Below are 22451 nucleotides of genomic sequence, written 5' to 3'. Positions count from 1 at the left end.
CTCGTCAAATAAAACCATCAACAGTAACTGGATATTATCAATTTCAAAGAAAGCAATTTAAACACATCGAATGTAAAATTTTTTGAAGGGTTGTTTTTTCGACAAATCCCACAATTATTCGAAATCTGAGTTTAGTTTTTTGCAAATTTCGATAGTAAGTTTTCACTTTTCCATTGAGAGTTTCATCATTCCACTGCTGGTTTTGATGGATAACTAGACTATGGGTTTTTTGCGCAGCTGGATGTATGCCTTGTTGTTCTCTGCCAACTTGTGCATGTCGTCCCTCTTCGCCACCACTGGCCCCTCCCCCTCGTACATCTGCAGCACGTGACCTGAAGTTATTCATTGACGAAAACACGGCCAACAGATATTCAAAAAAGTTTTATGTGCTCAAGGAAACCAAAAAAATTACAGTTGCGTACAGCTCCAAAAGCGAAAAAACTCACCGGCAAAACCTAGCGACCAGTACAAAAAAAATAACAAATGCACTTGGTATTGACAAGTTGTGAATGCTTCCTCCACTTCGCTTCGCTGTGCTAAATAACGCTCTGCCGCCTCCAGCATGACTTCAACTGCGGTAAGGTACTTAGGGTTTTTGTTTTGTAATGTAACACAGAGGCGAAGCTGAGCTTCGCACCACTTGTCATACAGAAGAAAAAAGTTTTAAAAAAATCGAAAGATCGAAAAAATTAGATCTATTAACTGAATAAAGCTAGTTTTGAAACAAAAACATGCCAAATACAATAGAATGCGTAATAAGCATCGGAAGATAATGTACCCAGCGGTAACAAAGCGGAAAACACCACGTCAGAAACCTTGTCAGAAGTCGAAACAAAAATCAAGACTTCAAACTCCTGAAAAATTAATAAGTCCACCTCGCCCTCAAAACACTTTATTTACTCGTCAAATGAAACATTATGAGCCCACTTAGCCGATACAATATAGACCGAAACCTATTAAGCCCAAAAGAAATGAAGATAAAAACAGCCGAAAACTTAAGACTAATGAAAATTTATAAAGTCCCCCTCAACCTCGAAACAAAGACACGCACACACAAAAAATTTTTAGCTCGTCAAAAGATGCAATATGAGGCCAATAAGCCGATATAATATAGGCCAAAACCTATCAAGCCGAACAAAGGAAAAAAAGTCGGAAAAAATTGTTAGCATGAAAAACTTGAACTATAAATCTATAGGAATTTTAGCATTTTGTGCAATCCAGAGATGAGCATTAAAAATGTGTTTCCGTTGAAGCGACTCGGCAGAATAAAGTTTTTAATACAAGGTCAAGTTTAGTAAAAATACAAATAGCACAAACAGAGTGAAATCAGAAGACTAAAAGCAACTGCAATGTGAAAAAACTTAAAACAAAACACTACAATATGGCAATTAAGCGGACAAAACATAAGCAGACTATCATCAGCCGACAATTTTTATTGAAACGGACTATTTTCAATTTTGAAAAAAAACCGGTCCAGTCAGTTTAAAAGCCAGGACATTTGGCGTCCCAGGCTTATTCGTTACCTCCAGACTTAGTGTGCCGGAGACGCTCAAAAATTTGAATTCATTATAAACCAAGACATCAAATGATTCAAGTGATTCTGTTAAACTAGTTGTTAGCCGGAAAAAAGTCTATATTCCAGTTTGATAAAGCTTGCTTATCGCAAGCGTAATTACATATACTGTAACGAACTTCTGAGGAGTACTATCATCAAACGTATACCAGCAGATACCAAAAAAACGAATTCTATTTTTATAGTAAATAGGCTTTCGAAATTAAGTCTAACTTTCAAAATTTTAGTACAAAAAAGACGTAGGCCAATTTCGGTTACGTAGCAGTAAGTAGACAACCGCGTATTCATACTAGGCAGCGAGAAGACAAAAATATATTAACCAAGTAGACTTGTTTTTTGAAAAAGTTTCAACCTTCGAATTTGCAAGAAAAAATGTATGCCCTGGAAACTCTTTGAATTTAACAAATAATTTATGATTGGTGCTTTTTTGATAAAACTATCCCAATTCGAGAAAACTGGATCAATAGGTAAAGCTTTTATTTTGCTGAGAAATCTGATAAAAAATATCCATTTTCAATATTAGAAAACGATTACATTTTTCGTGACCTTTACAATTTTGCTATTCGATAGTGGTGTTTGACTTCCTTTTAACAAAGAAAATGCACTGAGCTTAAAAAGAAATCACAAGTCAAACCGCGAAAAATCAAAAATGAGCGTGAACTTCCAAAAAAAAAAAACTTTGGCTTTTAAAATCTTGCTGCTATCAGAACTCAGACACTGCAATAGCATACAAAATAAATCGAATGAAGGACTTTCGAAGCAATTTGGTAGTTTTCTGACGTCCGGAAAAAATCGCGGGTCGCCTCTCCTTCGCATTCGCAGTTGACTCATCCATTTTTCCATAAAACACTTGAATAAACAATGCCCTCTCACTCTACCGTAAAATTCGTGCGTGTTGCGTTCGCAGGGACAGCACATTCAATGAGCAGAATTACTCTTTCGATTGTTCCCTCCAGACAATTTTTTCATTTATCGCATTGCTACTGGTAAATTCAAATTATTATGATTATTCAGAAGTTCATTAAAGCGTTAAATATTACCCTGATGTGTTAAAATAAAAGGATAAAATCACATATTTTAAGCGCAGAGGCGAAGTTAACTTTTGCAAACACAAGCGAGAAAACAATAAGAAGGAGATTTCAAATGCATGAAAGAACGGAAATAAACCTACAAAAAGATTTGGACAATAAAATTTCCAAGCCAAGGCATCGAGCCGTCAATCCGATTCGACCAAATCGAAGACTCGACCAATAATTCTTAACAACTCACACTTCCGCGCATGGTTTAATAATAAATATCAGGCAGTAATGAATGTTTCTTCATTAAGCGGGTATAATTTATGCTGCTTATATTAACATAGCCAACAAACAGTTGGAAAAGCGTCGATGAACTCAAGTAGGGCCAAAAAATGATTGAATTGTGAAATTCTTGAATTTCGAAAAAATAAAATGAATTTCGAAGAAAAAATAAATCAGATTAAGCTCTTATTTTCAAGAATTTTTAATGACCAACCCTTTTTCAAAAAACTAGCCCAATTAGAGAAAACTGGATCAAAAAGTTTTGTATACCACTGTATATAACCACTGGACCATCTATATAAGTGTCCTCACTATGGTCATTATCGCTGAATGAAGCCAAAGCAATTTGCACAAGTCTGTTCAATGGAATTTCACAGAGCGATTTCCTTTAAAAAAGTGGACTCGTATTATCAACACGAGCTTCGCTTGCTTAATATGTGAAAATTGACTGTCTCCACCATTTTTTCCTTAAAAATAACTATTTCCATTATATAAGTTATACGGAAAACCAAGCCTCTTAATTCTCTGACACTATTTTTACCGACTGATTTGCTCAAATACAACAAGCATAGTGCATGTATAGCATGTACTTTTGAGATGGATCTCCAAATTTGCGATTTGAGACACCGGGAGAAGACATTTTGTGATAGAAACATTAGAAAAAATATCGTGCTATTGAGGACAGTTTGCTTAACCACAAAAACGCATAAATTATTGAGGTAGGAATAGCCAAATGTTGATTTATCTTGCCAAAACAATTTTTTCCTGATTACTCCGCTCAAGATCACAAATTCTCCAATTTCAGCTAACTGGTAGCTTTTTTTGCTGCGGGTGATATATTATGTCTAGATAAACTTAAAACCTTAGTATTTAAAAATCTAGATACTCTTCCTATACCAAAACTAACTCACGCAAAAGCAACTTGACAATTTTTTGGTAATAGCGATTAGTGGTTTTCATTTAGCGGGTCAAAATCTTGTTCAAGCACAAAATTCATTGGCGATGGAGAGAGAGAGAGAGAGGGAGAGAGAGAGAGAGAGAGAGAGAGAGAGGGAGAGAGAGAGAGAGAGAGAGAGAGAGAGGGTGGTAAGAGACTACTCGGGCGTTGTTAGTGTGAGGAGTGCTAGAACTATCCACACTCACCTGCGAGACTCTGGTACATTTTGGTGCGAACTGACTTCTCTCTGGCCTGCAGTTTGAGCCAGCGCAGAGCGAGGAAAAGTTTGGTGTTGTCGAATAAGGCAATGGGCACGTGGTGAGTAGTGCCCAGTTTGTTCACTTTTGTCGTACCTACAACAATCATAAAAATAGTTAAGAAAACAACAAGGTAAAGCTGAATTTCGCAAACACCAGCGAGAAAACGGCAAAATTAAACAGGAAACACAGATGTAAAAATGAGCCGTGAAAAAAAATTTCTGCTATGCTCTGGAATCAAACCCCCGACCTCGATATTAAGACTCACACGTCCTAGCTTCTGCTCCATGTTCGCTTTACAGATACAAAGATATTATGCTATGCAGCAAAAGAAACCAGATATAGTTCTATGCCAGCAAAAAAGCCATCAAAAATTTGAGCGTTTTTGTTGACTTTTTGGCTTGAAAAAAGGGACTCGTAATATAACAATACGCAGGCTAGCTTGCTTGTGTACTAATACTAATAAGGATTAATAAATTGTCTCCAAGCTTATTAAAGAAAAACAGAATTATTGTATTATATAACACTTATTTCAAAACCTGAGAGAACGCGATTTGATCATAAGGCCCGTTTATAAAACGTTTCTGATATAAAATCAGTTGTCAAGCAATCATAAACTGAATTTCAAAAATTTAACTGAACTTTGATTTAACTGAACTTAGATTGAAAGTAGCCCTAAAAGAGCCCAGAAGTGAAAACAGGAAAGGAAAAGATAAGCTTTGAAAACAAAAAAAAACAATTTCTGCTGAGCCGTAATTGAATCCTCGACTTCGAGATTAATAATCACACGCTCTAGCATCTGCGCCACGGTCGCTTCACAATAGTCAAACATTAACCACTAATAAACCAAATACAAAGATATCTAATTTGCTATGCAGCAAAAGAAACCAGAGATAAAATGATACCAGCAAAATGCCACCAAATGAGAGTATTTGCTTCCAATTTGGTTTCTTCGTAGTACAACAATACGCTCACTAGCTTAAAAAAACTAGAAGCAAAGCAGAGCGTAGCATCACTAGCGATAAAACAAGATCTATCAAATGAATTGGGATAGCTCTAAAAAAACATACCCACACAATAGAATGAAAAACGTGCATCGTAATAGAGCGCTAACAAAGCCGAGAATAACGAAATCAAAATTCTTCATGCCCAAAAAAAATGTTTAAAAATTCAAAGCTAATAAAAATGTTTAGACCCCTCAGAACACACACAAGCGCACAAAAACATTTTTTGCTCATCAAATAACCCAATAAAAGGCCACTGAGACGATATAACATAAGCCAAAATCTATTAATCCGAAAAAAGGAAATTGGAACAAACTGAGTTGGTAAAATTTTAAACCAACGCAAAAAGCAAAATTCGAATAGGCCGGATACTTAAAACGCTAACATGCTCAAAATATGGCTGTTGCAGAAGAATGGCCCAGAATATGAATAAGTCCAGGATCAGGGAGATAAGTCCTGTTAATAAAATTCTTAATGGGAAAACAATCTTGAACCCAATTTAAAAACTCGCGCTGATTGGAAGGGTAATAGAGCATTAAAATATTTTCAGGCTTTTTAAAAAATGGAATTAATGTACTATTTTCAACTTTTTTCTAAGCCTGGGAGAACGTCAGTCGACCATAGGGCCCGTTATCAAACGTCTCTGATGTACAATCAATTTTCGTACAACCAAACACAGCTTCAAAAAATAACTAAGCTAAGAGGCAAAGCAGAGCTAGGTATCAATTGCGAGTAAAGAAGATAGAACAAGTTAAATTTGAAAAAAAAAATAGCCAACAAATCATCAGATGTTTTAAAACAGAGGCAAAACTGCGCTTCGCTAACATTAGCGAGAACACGAAAAAAGCAGCTCTACAAAGAGCGATAAGAAAAAACAGAAAAAGCCTCGAATTAGTGAAAAATCGGCTTTTTCTCGGGTTTGAGCCGGAGACCTAGAGTCTCGAACACTAACAAATTAACCGCGGACGCTTAATACATCACAAACACTAGCCACAAAAACAGCAGAGAACAGATGTCTCAGTGAAATTTCCAAATACATGAACACTTCAAATGAACACTTTTATTTGCGGGTTAGGTTACAAAAAAGAAGGTTCGTACTAATAAACGAACGCTCGCAAAAGCTGGCTTGTGTAATGAACAAGAAAGCCAAAAAATAGAGTTGACCATTTTTGATAAAAACAAACCTATTTTGAGAAAACGATCACAAGTAACATTTATAACTAACTCTCGGAGAAAAGAACAAAATCCATTTTTGAAAGTAAAATGCCTTTTTTTCGCGTCACTTTGAATTTTGAATCAAAATGTGACTGATCTTCTATTTGGTACACACATGTGAATAGACCTTAGCAAAAATCTAAAAAAAACATAAATATTAGACTGAAAAAGAGAAGAAAGATCACTTGGTTGAATAAAACGCATCAGCTAATTCTAATCGCAGAAAGTGTTCATCGGAAAAATAAGAACTCAACATAGATAATAGCTTCCAAAATTACAGAAGCGAAGCTGCTTTTCGCAAACACAAGCAAAAATGGCAAAAGATCTTGACAATTGCAAGAAGAAATCAAAAGTAAACACAGAGGCGAAGCTGCGCGGGAACTTGAAAAAAGCAGCTCTATTAAGTTATATAAGAAAAAAAGAAATGACCGCTCGGCCACGAACGCTAAACAACTGACAAACACTAGTCACGAATAAAGCAGCTACATATGCTAATAAAATGCCAATTCTATGCAGCAAAAAAGGCACCAAATACAAATAGCCATAATTTGACTGGTTATAATTTGGAATATATCGAACTGAAGGCATCCACGCTAACTTTGCATGCATTAAATTTGAAAGCATAAAGCCAAATTATGCATACCAGAAGATAAAAAAGCCAATTAATGTACTAGATCAGAAGATAATTTTTTTTACTCCGCTAGGAAGTTCAAAAAATACAACAAAAAGTCATTCACAATTGTTTTTTCAGCACCGTTTTCACTCAGTTAATTGTAGAGCAGAATTTTCCTCCCTTTATTTTTAAATTAAACTAAAAAAACTAAGAGTCAAATTTGAAGCAACATTTGTTATAGTTTAGCTTCTTTTGGAATTTTGTTTTAGTCTAGAGTTTTGCAAGAGTGACAAAAGTTGAACAATTCCACAGGCTTTAGACTAATTTCTTATTCAAAAAAAACTATAAAAATCATTGCCTGAAAATTTTAGAGCAATGCTAAAACAATAAGCAAAATCAAATTTTCGAACAACCCCAAAATACATCAAATCAGTAGCCAATCAATTTGTCAGTTTTTAAAGCTCCAGTCCTTTTTCGAACAGTTTACTGAATTTAAATCGAATAGTAATTTTACAAAAAAGGAAGTAATTTTAATCAGATAACAAAAAGTTTCGCACACAGGCGAAGCTTCGCTGCGCAACCACTAGCAAAAGACGACAAAAAGCAGCTTTATAAAGTACAATAAGAAAAAGTATAAATGAGCGTAGAATTAGCAAAAATTCAGCTACGGCTGAGATTGAAACCCCCGATCTTGAGATTAAGAGTCACACACACTAACCACTCAGTCACGGAAGCTTATAAGTATACAGAAGATTAAACAATAGCCACAAATAAAGCAGAGAACAGATGCTATGCAATTTCCAATGCTACAGTGAATATTTCAAATAAAAGAACACTTTTAATGAACACTTTTATTTGCGAGTTAGGTTAGAAAAAAAGAAGGTTCGTAATAATACACTAAGCTGACGAGAATGTAATTAAGTTTCCATGCACTCAAACAATTTTTAAAAGATCGGACCACAGCCGTAACAATTTTAAGCTAGCGTTCCAAATTAAATAAAAATAAACATAATGCAGTGTAAAAATAAGAATAATACATGCAGTGAGACAATCCTTAGCCGAAAACATATCTTGCCAACCAACGATTGGAAAAAGGGCGAAAAAACAGTTGTTAGATAATAATAATTATGGTTTCAGCGATTCGCAGAGGATCTATAAACGGCTATCCGGCCTGTCTAAGCAGTCCGTTTCTCTTATTTCCCAACATTCCAGACTGAGTAATTTTGTTGAGCGAAGCTCTTTTTGGCGCTTCAAGGCCGTTTTTCTCAAAATTTTCTGGTTTTAAGTTCGCGCTTAAATCATAACGTTGTTAAGTCGACTTTCATGACACGGTAATAAAGATAGAAATAAAAACCTAACTAACCAACAAAAGGTTTTGCATTTTCAACTGCTTGCATGAAAATCTTGACTGGGTTCGTCTCCATTTTCGCTCTTTCCAATTCATCTTCACATTTCCAGTACTTTTCCACCTGAATTCTTTTGATTTCACACAACATCCTTTCTGTTATCATTCTTCCGTTATACTTACTCCCCTGCGAGACCATGTTTATGAATTTTTGAACTACTGGGTTGTGGTAGAATGTAGCCGGGTCATTAATGGTAGCCGCTTTCACTTTGCGACTTCTCACTTCGGGAGGCAGCGATTGTTGGATCTCTTGGTCGAAAACTGGAATAATGTACTCTGGAGGGTACCTGCCTCCTTTGCCACGATAGGGGTTCCAGGGGTCTTGCCACGCCTTCGGCTTCCGGTGTCTGTTCAGAACAATGACTGATCTAGACTGTTGAAGAGAAATTAATGAAGGTGTGGGTAGTTTGCATAAAAAACATAGCATTGAAAAAGGAGGAGGCGCCTTCAGCATAATTCACAATCTGAAATAGAGACATCAAACTAGAATATGGTTGTCATACCTCAACGTATGATCTTCTAATTCTGGAATCCGAATGGATCGATAAACAGATATTCTGATGCGAAGCTAGATAAAACAACTAATTTTAACCAACGTTAATTCATGGTCTGACCGTTCGTCATTTGAGAGAAGGTCTCTCAAGGTCGGTCAACCAGCCATATGTATGTTTATAACATAAATCAACATAAATAATATGTATAAATATATATACATATCTAAGTTTAGCCGATCCATGCCGGATGACAATGGTCGAGAAAATTGACAAGTTTCTTCCTTTCCCTTACTTCAACCAAATTTACAAATAGCATAACCATTTAAAAATCGTTGCATAGAAAATTGCCCTTCTTAACTATTTCATAATCGAACCACTTCGCAACAATTATTTGGCCAAAAACTTCCCAATAATCTTTTTCGAAGCTTGCGAAAACCAAGAAATTTTCAAAATATATTCTAATTACAACAAAATCAGCATCATCATAGAACCATTTGCATCGCTTCAGCGAACACTCAATGTGACTCAAAAAATATTCTGAGGGTTAAATTCAATCGGTGTCAGGTATCGCCCGCATTTTCGACATTTGTTTGAGTTGTCTCCTCGTAGTTTTCAGTGACCATGTCATTCAATCCTAGAAACTCTTTCTGGTCATATGACCTTTCGTATCTCTCCTCTGTCAACCCTGGATCGTTTTCATCGTCAATCTTCGAAATGAAACTGTTGCCAGCAGGGTCATCCAGAATAATGGTGAACGGCTCTTTCAGGTCAAGCAAGTCCTTGGCCTTTTGTTTGAATTGTTCAAACTTGTACGCAGTTGAAGATTGTGTGCTGTCCCCACTGCCAAACGGCGCCAACTTATCAACGCCCTCCAGGAAAGAGTTCACAAGTCCTTAAATACAATCCTCGATTTGAAAATATTCAAAACAAGACGAGACTTTTTGAAATTGCAATTAATTTTGTATTTACCATTCAGTAAACTGAGAGGTTTTGTAAGATCCAACATAAAATAGATACTTAAATTGGTAAGGCCAAAAACGCACAATTTCAGTTCATTCCATTACCACTTTTTCGATCACAAGGAAAAATGTATCAAATTAAACTATACACTTATTCGAAAAAACAACTCAGAGTCGAACATGAAACTGAGAGTAAATAATTTTTCAGACAACTTTCTGAAAAAAGCGACAAAACCATACGACCTTAATAAGAGAAAATTCTGTGATATGTTACAATAGGTGATAACTTTGTGCATGCATTGAATTTGAGAACTATTTATTATGCATAATACAGTCATTTCACTTTCAATCAATTGTATATGCTACTAAGATAGTTTTTTGTAAATACAGTACTTTGCCAGATGAAATGCTCTTCAACAATTCAAATTTTTCTTTTGCCAAAAAATGAGGCCTTTGAAATGAATTATAGTGTTCGAAGTATAACAAAGAGCGATCCAGCCATTTAGTTTGAATCTGCCACCTATTATAGTATATCACTAAAAAATTATTTCGCTCATTAACAATTAATCACCTTCAATTGTGGTGAAACGTCCACCCAGTGATCCGTGTTCCAATTCAACATCCAATTCAGGAATGCACAATGAACATGTTTCCGATTTCAACACGTCTCGATTCAGATCGATAACAGTTTCCACTTTACACGTGTACTTCACGCCCTTCGGTTCAATGCCCCCTCCCGATTTGACCTCGTCAGACTTATGGCCACAATCGTCACACACCGTGGCCATAATTATTACTTCCTAAAACCATGACGATCGTAAAACATTGAGTTTGTTCAAACTCGGCGATGATATCGTGAGTTCATTGGTATTTTCAATTGGACTCAATTAAAGCATATTCGATTTCTTTCAAAATTGAGAAAAGACTTTTTGAGCTTCGACAGCAATTAGCAATGTCTTTTGAATAGCTTATATAGCTATTCAGAAGATATTTACTTTCACATTTAAAATCGTTCTTATCGCCAACATTTCCGTGATACAAGGAAAACTTATATGAAATTGGAGAAAAAGCATATAGCGCAAAAATGAAAAGGGCGAGAATTATCTATTTGCGATTTATTTCAGCAATTTTTTAAGCTGAAAACATACGAGATTTCTACAATAGCGGGATTTGTAAACTCTTGAAGACGATCGTTCAGCCACCAAACACAGAGATGAAGCGGAGAGATACAACCGAGCAGAGCAGGGTGGCACGTTGAAAAATGATGAGACGAAAAACACTGAGTCGAAAAACAATTTTCATAGTACATCAATTTTACAACTTAGCCATGAAGTTTGAAAAGAATTTGAAAATAAGTCGAGAAAACAATTTTTTGCGTTAAATTAGTATTGGTTAAAACTTTTTTAGCGGTAATTAAGCAGTGTCAAAAAGTGGGTAGACATCCGTTCAGACGAAAAAAGCCAGAAAAAACTCCATTTTTTTGTCAGCCTTGAAAACACGCCTTAACACGAAAAAAGGTCGAGCACCCGGTTGCCAGAATCTTGCTAAGCGCAAGGCTAAACAAATACAAATAACACTCATTCCTTAAAAATTTTTAATTAGAAAGAGAAGGAAAATATTTTGAACAAGGATAACCAGTTACTGTGCAAATAGCACAGAAGGTTCCGACCTTTGTCAAAAAAATACAAAAAAGGTTTTTTTTTTTGCAAACTAAAGTAGTTTTGTTTGCTCTTTGTGGTAAAACGATCTGAACGAAAAACTGGAACTTAGGCATATTCGACAGTCATAGTAAAAAAAGGCACTTTTATAGAAAAACAATTATACAAAATTTCAAAAAATTCAAAATCTATTTAAATTTTTTGAATTTATGTTTTAAATTCTCAAAGGCGATGCAAAAAAATTGAAAAATAATTTACTTGAAAAACACACACACGAATACAAAGTTTCTTCCCACTTTCCAAATGGTCGGAACAAAAACTGTCTTTGAAGCTAAAATTCGTATATCAATGCGCGTGTTTAGTAATTATTCTATAATATTTATCAAGGCTTGTGACAGGAATAACACAGAAAGGAAGCTGGGCTTCGTAAACACTTGGGAGAACACTGCAAGGAAGCTTTATAAAGTGAAAAAAGGAAAAATAGAAATAAGCCTCGAATCAGTAAAATTTTGCAACGCAAGGGCTTCGAACTTGCTACCTTCAGAATTGGAGTCTCATGCCCTAACCTCTCGGCCACGAACGCTTAACAATCGGCAAACACCAGCCACAAAATAGCAGCAACACATGCTAATAAATTGCCAATGCGATGTAATAAATTGGAAAGCATAAAGCCACATGATGTATAAATTACGAATTCCAAAAAAATGGGAGATAGATTGAGTCAGAAAACTTATGAAATCAGGTTTTTATCATTGTTATTTTGTTTGAAACAAAAAACTTTTTTCGGTTCATATGATGAATTAAAAACGCATCAACTGTGTTAAGATTTTTATTCGAAAGCCAAAGCACATGCTATCAAAAAGCCGTAAAGATGCCAAAATGGCACCAATATTTGCGACTTAGTTTAGAAAAAAAGAAGAGTCGTAGAATTACACTAACGCCTACTATAGCTGGCTAGTGCAATAAAACAATAATGACCTTGAAGAATGGGATGTTGATTGACTTCATGTTTGTGTCACATTGGCGCCCACACGAGGGACAGTTGCTGTTGAATGTCATCACCTAAACAAACAAACCACCGTCAACCAAAAATACGCAGAGATGCAATCAGAAGTCTTTAGATAAATATTGATCCCACTTGAAGAAGAGAAAAAACAGCGAGGAAACGAATGAAAAGCAAAAAGAAAGCCAGCAGTAAAAGATATCTACTACTATGACGCTCAAAATTCATTTTCTGACTTTTGGGCTTGGTTCGTTTTACGCCACATTTTTTGGCACTGCAAGACTTCCCGCCAGCCGAGTAAAACATATATATATATATATACCATTCCTACACTGTGATTTTTCTATGACGGCGGGCGGACGGGTCTAATTGGCTTGAGGGCTATAATGGGAAAGAATGGACTATATCTTACTTCATTCTGGAAGTCAAGTTCTGTCGTATCATCCATGCCTTCTCGACTAGTGACTGCATCTCTCGCATGCTTCTCATTAAGACCCAGCTCCACGTCTTGATCGATCGACCTAAAGTGAACAAAATAAACTTGAACTTTCTTATCAAAATCATTTCACATAAAAAACATCAACTTCCTTTAAATATATATGTATCTGAAAAATACATTTCTTAAGTTGCCTTTTCAATTTCCCACGAAACGAATACAACTTGATCGACATACATTAAAGTCAATTCATCATATACTGCATCAGAACTCAAAAGCGTTGGCCATATCTTATATATTAAACAAACTAGCAAAACAATTGTATGCAACTACGAAAAACAAAAATATCAGAGCAAAGCGAGCTCTTGATTCTGCTAGTCAGTTGAATGTTTTTCGAGTTGCTATATTCTTCAATATTAAATGAACCTCTTAATGCGCTATGGACGCAACGTTTTAGTTTTTCTGTCGAGCACAACGTTTAAAAAAGCTTACATCCGAACGTTTAAGAATCATTCAGAGCAACCATCGAGCTCAATGTTTAAGAGACGTTAAGGCAAGAACTTTCAATCACTCTTTAGTCTGGAAAATTCTAGAAAGCGTTTCGGAGAAACTCCGAAAATCTTTAAACAAGATGACAACAAAACAATGAGCGGTATATTGTTTTAATGTCACAGAGCAAGACTATTAGTTTGTAAAACGGCAAAAAAAGACTTTAGAAAAAGCTTTAGTCAATCATAATTGAAATAACCTGAAGTAACACACTGATTTAATAGAAAATTGCAGAGAGGTTTTTGCTGTGATACACAACAAACATAGCCAACAGAAGTTTGAAAATAGTCACTAAACGCAAGTAAACGGAAAAAAACTGACTGATTTTGTAAAAAAAATCTCAACTTTCGAGTTTCAAAGACAAAAATAGAAGGCCTTAGAGCTCTTTGAAATTCTAGAACAATTTATGATCACATTCTTTTTGATAAAATTAACCCAATTTGAGAAAAATTCATCAACAAGTAATTATTTCATTTTGCAGGGAAAACTGCAAATAAAATTCCAGTTTCGAAACTATTAGTCGATCATGTTTTTCGTGACCTTAACACTTTTGCTGTTCGATAATGGAGTTTGCCTTCCTTCTAGCAAAGGAAATGAACTGAACTGAAAAAAAAGAAATCAAAAGTCAGTATGGGAGCCTGAAAAAGTAAATGTGAGCCTGAACCAATTTTAATACGACCTATATCTTATAATATCATCACAACCTATAAGAGTCTGAAGTACGTTCATCGATTCTTAAACATTGTTAGAAAGATAGATTAATTGTTTAAAAACAGGTAAAAAAATTGGTTTATGAGATTTTGCACAGGCGAAGCTGCGCTTTGCAAACAATTGCGAGACCACGACTAAATGCAGCTCTGTCAAGTGAAATAAGGAAAAGTAGAAATAAGCCTCGAATTAGCAAAACACCGGCTACGTGTAAGATTCGAATCTGCGACCTACTACAATGAAGAAATTTTGAGTCTCACACACTACCCCCTCAGCCACGCACGCTTAACAACTGACAAACATTAGTCACGAATAAAGCAGCTACATATGCTACCAAATTGCCAATGCCATTCAGCAAAAGTGGCACCAAATGCAAATAGACACAATTTTGCAAGTAATAATTTGGAATATAACAAACTGAAAGCATCCAAACTAATTTTGCTCATAATAAATTGGAAAGCACAAAGCCACCTTATGTATAAAGAAGACATTTCAAAAAATTGCGAGATTTATTGAGTTAGAAAATTTCTGAAATCGAGCTTTTATTAGTTGTTGTTCGAAACAAATAGTTTTTATTTTCGGTTCATTTGATGAACTAAAATGCATCAACTGTGTTAATTTATTACTATTCGAATGTCAAAGCACATGCTATCAGAGGATGCCGTAAAGATGCCACCAAAAACGCCACCAATATTTGCGACTTAGGTTAGAGAAAAAGAGTCGTAGCATTACACTAACGCTCACGCTCACTATAGTTCGCTAGCGTAATAAAACAATGGCATGTTGACTGACTTCATGTTTGTGTCACATTGGCGCCCACACGAGGGCTTCGCAAAAGTAAAAAATAACAAAAAACGAAAATTAATCAATATTTGCAAAAAGGATAGCCATTTGCTAAGCAATTGGCACAGAATGTTCCGACGATATTCACAAAAAAACTAGTTTGAACTTTTTTCAAATTAGTGCGGTTTTGGTGGGTGGTTAGATAAGAGAACTAAACAAACGCGTAAAAAAATAGTGGATTAGGCAAAATCAACAACAGGTGTCTTCAAAACATGAAAAACAAACAAAAATGAAGAAAATTTTATAACTTTTTTTGCACAATAAAATTAAAATTTCTTAAGAGAACTTTCCTTGCCTAACAAAAAGAAGTACTAAATAAGCAAATAATGTATTTGACATTGCGTTAGCGTTTGATTTAAAAAAAATAACTGCTAATATCTTAAATGGAAGTGAGGATATTTCGGGGTTCGCACTGATACGAGCAGTCTTGTGCTATTTAATTGATCGAGATTTGACGTAATCGATATTTGGAATCGAATCTTAAAGGTTCTTAAGGGCACATTGGACGCCAATATACAATATACTTACGTTCGAAACGCACGCCAGAAGTATTTTTTTTTAAAACTTTTACCATCCGAAAAAAAACGCAAGTTTTCTGAAAATTTTGAAGTAGCCGCAAAATCAAGTTTTCTGAAAATTCTGAAGCATCCAACTTAAACTCAATACCTGATGTAGTGACTCACACTTCCTCGCTCGTCTTTGTTGGGCGCGAAAGGGTTCTCCACGAAACTGTTGCCAGACGGATCATCCATAATGATCTCGAAGCCAGTTTCGTCTTCCTTCAGATCCACCAGTCTAGTGATGAACTGACTGACCTTGAGGAATCCTTCGGGATCAACTTCAGAGCGAGTCTGTTGGTCTTGAGTCAGACCATCTATCACTCTTTGAATAATTCCTGCAAACAACTCTACCACTCGAAACAACAAACAAACATACAGAAGAGTCAGTCGCAAACAACAGCGAATTTTGAATTTGAGCAGGCAACTAAAATATAAAAGGGAAGCTAAAAATAAATGAAAGGGTGGACCAAAAAGAAGTTTTACCCCCCCCCCCCCCCCAGCCATCCGAAAACACGAAGGTCACTGAACGCAAATTCAACGACGCAAAATTAGGTCAATACGTCGAAACAATTGGGGCCATATAAAAGCTTTGAAGTACAAAATTGAAATTAAAAAAACAATCAAATTAAAAAATCAAGTTGTTAACCAGAAAAAAGGATACATCTCAATTTTATAACGCTTGATAATAACAAAATAATAAAAAGAATAAAAAGATTGGAAGCATGCCTTCGATTGTGTTGATGGATCCCGGCTGTGACTCCTTCGGAATCTCCAGCTCCAGTTTGGGAATTGAGATAGTGGCGAACTCGCCCTTCACCACTTGTCTGTTCAGATCTTCTCCAGGCTTCACTTTTATCTCATAACGCACTCCTAAGCATTGCACAACAATAAATGACCCGCAAATTAAACAAAACAGCATCGCAAAATAATTGACCTTAAAACTTGATACATTTTAAACTAAATTGGTTCAGCATTTCACTAAGATGAACATAGATGCGAAACCGAGCTTCGCAACACATGTGATAAAATAAACACATAACATAGCATTGGCTATCAATTAGTGATAATGGCTATAGTCAGAAGAAAATAATACTCTGAAAAAATTTCTATCCCCTGAAAGTAAGCCGAACAATGGCATTGGTATTTTTTGCCAGTTTTTTCAATATTTTGCCTGTGACGCAGAAAAATGTCTACAAAAAAGGGTCTTTAGAAAATTGTGGGGTAGCTCGCAAAGAAGAAGAAGAATATGTTCCTTTAAAATTGCAAACAAAATCAATTTTGCTTTGGTCTAACTCAAGAAATAGAAATGAATGAAATTTTTTGTAAATTTGAATCAATAAATTATTGAATTTACTGCAAACTTAGAGAGGACAGACAAAGGGCATCAGAAATGTCCTATATGAGTCTGCCTTTGAGAAAACAAACGCGCCTTCAAAATAAATATGTTCCAAATTAATTATAGTAATATTAAATAACAAAAAAACAACAAAATATTTAAATTAGCTAATAAGTTTTAAAGATGAAAATTGCCTGCCAAGGAACTTGCTTTAACAGCATGAAACCTCTGTGCCCTCATGAGAATAAATCGTTTCCTCTTTTTAAGATTCCTCTTTTTCTGCAAGGTTTCAGAATTCAATAATTCATTGCTTATTCAGAAAACATTTTCGGGCTTTGTTTCATGGAAGTGCAGCTCAGATAATATTTAAAAAAACACGTACTTGATAATTACGAAATTGAAGTTTTTGAAAACTTACTTTTGTTTTGAAAAATCGCAATATCTCGGAAACTAGAACAATTCAGCATCATGATTTGAGAGTTGGATCGCAAACAATTTTCCTGTATATTAGCATTAAAAAAACATAATGAAATTTCATAAATAAAATAAATCTTTAAATACATATCAAGGCGTACATACAATTTAAAAAAATCTAATATTTTTGATCCTTATTAAAACGAAACCTTGGACCACCTCAAAAAGAAAAAATGGTACGCACTAAATTCAGATTTTTAAGATTATCTGTGCCTTTAAGTCGATGCGCGAAGCAAATAACCGCATCTTTGCTCATTTTTAAAGAATTTTCAGGCAAAACATGATTTTCGCTCAATAGATTTAGCAACTTGTATCCTCTATTTGTAACTGAGTATTGAATTTCGCTTCAACTTAATATTTCATAACGGGTTAGTGAAATTGACCCATGCTACACTTCTTGTTAAAAAGCTCTTGGCTTTTAAATGAAAAAATTGATCAAATACTCCATAATTGAGTTCATTAAAGGATCTTGGACAGAAATCGACGAGATTATACACAAATAGTCCATGTACTGTCAATATTTTGTTTGAAGAGAAAAAACTCCTAGAGCTGTCAAATTTTCGATTTGAGTAAGCCACTCTTTTGGATCAAAAAATCCTAACTAAATTTGCTTAGCAAATGCAACCATACAAAAGCAAACATATTGAATAATAGGTTGGATATTACTGAAATAATATTTAATAAGAACTTCAATGGAAACAAAACGCCGCACATCAGTAACAACTCAAAATTGTTTTAATTTTGACTTAAGCTTCAGTACATGAAAGAAGACAGACAGCTTGGAGTCAACAGTACACCCAAGGATGCGAGCATGGTTCAAGACGAACATCAATTTCATTGAGAGAAATATTTATCCTAGAAGCACTGGATGTAGTTTTAAAACTTACAAAACAGATTTATCTGTGCTGAAAGTGAGCTTGTATTTGCAGTCAACCATTAACAAATTCTGCTTATATCTTTATTGAACAGGTGAAAAGCTTTTAAAATTCAATTGAGTCAAACTAAAGAAGGATCGACATTTTTTTGAATTGGTTTTGAAAACTCGTTTCCCTGGAAAAAAATACCAGATCTGACCTTAAGTTAAATGTCATATGCAGTTTAAAATATTACAAACATAGCCAATGAATCAACATCTTGAAAAAACTGGATCAACATCTAAAATTTAATTTCTTTTCCGAAACTAACACGTTTTTTTTTGCGCCATTTTCACTTTCGTATTTGTAGAATGCTATTTACGTCACTTTCAGTTTCGTTTGAATGCATATCCGTATCATAAGATCATTTTAAGACCATTCCTGAAAAAAAATCACCAAGACCTATATAAGAGTCTTCACTACGTTCATTACTCATAATTGAGTTTCAGAAATGGATATGGTTGATTCAAGAACGCAAAATTATTAACCGGTAAGTAAAATACTCGTGCCCAAAGTAAAACGATCTAGTTAAGAGAGCAGTAACCCTCATCGATCTTGACATGGGCATAGCACAATTCGCTGCAGTTACCAATTCGTAAATGTTTAAAAAACAACTAAATCGCAAAGCAATTTCCTTAAGACTCATTACTTTAATTCCACGAAACAATCCACATCGACTCCCGGGCACGCTAAGGGTATGGTAGTTGGGGTGATGTGTATTGCTAACTCAATTTGCTTCAATTACTTATCTGTTTTTTGTTCTTTTTTTATGGCAAAATTCTCTGCGAAGAATTATCGTTTTTCAAAAAGCTACCAATTTCCAATAATAGCCTCCAGTCCAGTAACAAACAAAATATAGCAACACCGCTATACGATTTTGTATTACGAAGGGGGCTGTAATGGTTAAGAGCCGAAGTTAATTAGCAGCTTACAGCTACCTCTATTTTGGATCGGCTCACAGCTTTGAATATTCGTGTTCGAGTAATGACACAAATCACATCGGAATGAAGAAACCACAACGTCCTTGTAAAATGGAATCTTAGTCAGCAACAACTTAGTCTCTCCTTGCTCGTGACAACTCATACACAAGCTCTCAATGCAAGTCACATTATCCGCAATTTCATCTGACCCCAGGGGTGCAAAAATGACGTCAGAAGATGATTTGGAGGACTGATCATGCGAATCTCCCGCCCCTGATGTAGACATTTCACTCATCTGAAATCACATAAATAATTAAAATGACCACAAAGTTCCTAGAGGTACTTCGAAAACCGGCCTTTTTCACTCTACCCCCACACTGCGAAATTTCTGCTTTCACAGTAATTTTTCATGTTATTATTGTCGAATAAAAGATGGGGTCGAAGAAAATATTTGGAGCTAAATTGTATAACTGAATGCCAAAAGTATGTGCAGTAAAGGGGGAGGTGTTGAAACTCATATTTTGAAATAAAACACGATAAAGATCAACCGTACAACTCCCCTCCCCCCTTCGTGGCCTACCGTATAATTAGAATGCCCTCCCCAAGCATGTTTTAATTTAGAAAATTGATTCATATGCATTTCATACAATTGCTCAAAACAATCGTTTCGAAATTGTTCATTCAATTTTGTATTTTGATAGACAAAATCAACTGAATCGACATTTTATTTATGTTCCGATAATTTAATCTTGTTAGTAAGGTGATATATTTTCTCCTCAAAGTTATCATATGAAAAATTCGTATTTTCTCTAAATCGATTCGAACAAGATCTCAAATAAATAGAAAAAGAAAAGTAAAACATTGAATTGTTATTCATCAATATATTCAATTTAATTGAAAACTAAAAACTTGTCTTTCAATTCATCACAGTTACTGATCGCAGTTAAAACAAATGGACAAAACAACTCACAGAAAACACTTTCACTCTTCGTTACACGTATTTTATTGGTCTCACAATTCCTAAAAATGAAACCAATAAAAAAGCGGCCGAAAACTAACTCAAAACAATATTTAAAAAATACTCAAACTTCCATCGTTTCGCATTCGATTTCACGCATAAGCTGTGTCAATTTTATTGCATTTATTTCCTTTCTACTCATTTCAACGAATGCGAGGGAAAAAACTTCCCCAACTAACTCAAACTGGTCAGTGAAAATCAATTTAAAAAAAAAGATTGGTAATAAACACTAATCAAATTATTCCCTTTGTCGAAATTGGCTGAAAAGTCATCAATTTTATTATTCGATTTTGCTTACGGCACAAATTCCTCCAGGTGACAATTGCAACAATATTCAAAATTGTTTTTGTTACTGGTCGAAATTATTTTAGTTCTTTAATTTGTGCTACCTATTTATTTTGTGCAGATTGAGCGCTTAACTTTACCCGGGTTGACCTCCATCCAACGGAAATGCTCGTCATACAATTTCATACAATTTCGTACAATTCTTCCATGAAAAATGCTAGTCATACAATTTTCATATTAAGGATTGTATGGCTACCATTCTTCCGTCATGAAAATTCATTTGATCTTAATGAAAGTTGTACGGTTGGAATTTTCTACAAGGGTTTTTCAACGGTAATTAAAATACTTTTTAATTATTGTTATAATTATTCCAGGTGTTTATAGGGCAAAACGGAACCGAAACTGATTTCCGAGACCAACGATTCAAGATAGATGGGATTTTCTGACAATTGTGCAAATTGCTTTGAAATTTCTTGTAATACCAAAAAAAGCCTCTTTTAAAAGAGAAAGAATAATTAAAAGAGAAAGAATAATTGGTCAAATGATGATCCCTTAAAATGTTTAAATGATCAAATATTAGACGACCATGACAACAAACATCATAACAGTTGAATATAAATAGAATTTTCAGGCTCAAACTATCAAACTTATCGAGTTTCTCAAACAAATACTTTAACACAGGGTGTCGAAACGAGTAGCAAAAAGATTCATTTACGAGCCTATGAGGTTCGATGAAGGGAACGAAAAAAAAACGTATAACAGACTACCTGCTTCGCATATTTTCAAATCTGAGGAAAATTGCATGCTAAACAAGGAACAAACGAGGGCGCAGATAAATAGAAAAAGATCACGTAGTAAAAAAACCGAAAAATCTCAAGGAGATGTTTGAAGAAATGGTGGAATGTACTGCAGAGAATACAAATGGAACGGTTGACATTGCTATCCGAGGTGGCAATCAGTACGGCAAGATTTGGTTCAAAAACACCCTGCTAAAGAAGATTTAATTATGTAAACTTTGTTCATTGAACGGATTTTAATTTTGGTGCATTGATTGATGCTTGTTGCCTCTTCTTTTTGAATTTAAGTTATTTGAATTTGATTAACCATCTTTTTCATCTTTCGTTACACAAACAAAATAGATAGTTATAAAAAAAGATCAATTTGGTATCCTGTGAGTTACGAATGCTTCACTGGTGGCACATTCTTTCATCTTTCGAAATAACTAACAGTTCTTTCTGATTGTGATAATGGACTTGATACGGTTATTCGCACTTTGATTAAGATAAAATTGAACCTCTTCACGCCTAATGAGCAAGCAAATAATTCTGTTAAGGCAAATATTGTGCGTGGAGCCCAGCACGCGTTGCAAAGAACATTTGTATGATTCTAGTGTATCACCACAGTTGTCTTGCAAGGTTGAAGAAAAGAACGACTTTGTATGTCGTTGTCTTGTATGTCGTTTACAACCCCTGGGGGTCTCGACTGCCACTCCCCGGACACGCAGTGTTCCTATGTCTTGCTACATTTGTTTTTGTGATGGGGATCCCGCAGTCCGGGCATGTGGTCCTGGCTAGTGTGCTCGCGCTTCTAAGAGTCATTGTGTCATGTCTTCTCAAACAGTAGGTTCTTCTATGTCTCGCCATGTTCGTCGTGCTAAGTTCTTTCCCACAGTCCGGGCACGTCCCTCTTGGGGCCCCTCCACATTGCTTGGCGTGGTTCGTTCTTTGTGCTTTTTGTTCGAAAGTTGTGTGACATTTTCCACATTCAAATATTAGTTCATTGCGCTTGTGGATTCGTGTTTCATGATGGTCTCGTCCCACCTTTGTTCGGCATGTCTTTTCGCATGGTGGCCAACGACATTTGAACCCTTCCTCCGTGACTGGTTTACCGGCTTGGCTTCTGGTTGGTTTCAGATCCCCTTTGTGTATTTCGCACATCTTGTTCTCCCATTCATCCATGGCCTTCTTCCTCTCGTTCACAATACCCTTCCAA

At 35.3% G+C, this 22451-nt stretch overlaps 2 protein-coding genes across 2 annotated transcripts; both read right to left on the bottom strand.

Annotated features, from left to right (window-relative positions):
• Positions 1–24: 24 nt before the first annotated feature.
• On the bottom strand, positions 25–8762 carry LOC134854217 (small ribosomal subunit protein uS7m-like). Its single transcript, XM_063870384.1, has 3 exons — positions 8261–8762; positions 4015–4161; positions 25–332 (listed from the first exon to the last, which is right to left on the bottom strand). The coding sequence occupies exons 1-3, from the start codon at positions 8754–8756 to the stop codon at positions 214–216; spliced, it is 762 nt and encodes a 253-aa protein (XP_063726454.1). The 5' UTR covers positions 8757–8762; the 3' UTR covers positions 25–213.
• Positions 8763–8884: 122 nt separating this feature from the next.
• Positions 8885–19447, bottom strand: LOC134854011 (zinc finger protein ZPR1-like). The gene is made up of 7 exons (XM_063870073.1): positions 19175–19447; positions 16239–16382; positions 15619–15847; positions 12829–12937; positions 12392–12475; positions 10327–10555; positions 8885–9688 (listed from the first exon to the last, which is right to left on the bottom strand). Exons 1-7 carry the CDS (start codon positions 19440–19442, stop codon positions 9357–9359), a joined length of 1395 nt encoding a protein of 464 aa, XP_063726143.1. The 5' UTR covers positions 19443–19447; the 3' UTR covers positions 8885–9356.
• Positions 19448–22451: the final 3004 nt, after the last annotated feature.

The sequence above is a fragment of the Symsagittifera roscoffensis genome, chromosome 9 (assembly GCF_963678635.1).
Source record: "Symsagittifera roscoffensis chromosome 9, txSymRosc1.1, whole genome shotgun sequence".
NCBI lineage: Eukaryota > Metazoa > Xenacoelomorpha > Acoela > Convolutidae > Symsagittifera > Symsagittifera roscoffensis.
The sequence above is the reverse complement of the archived record's forward strand: the minus strand, read 5'-3'. Positions and strand labels throughout refer to the sequence as shown.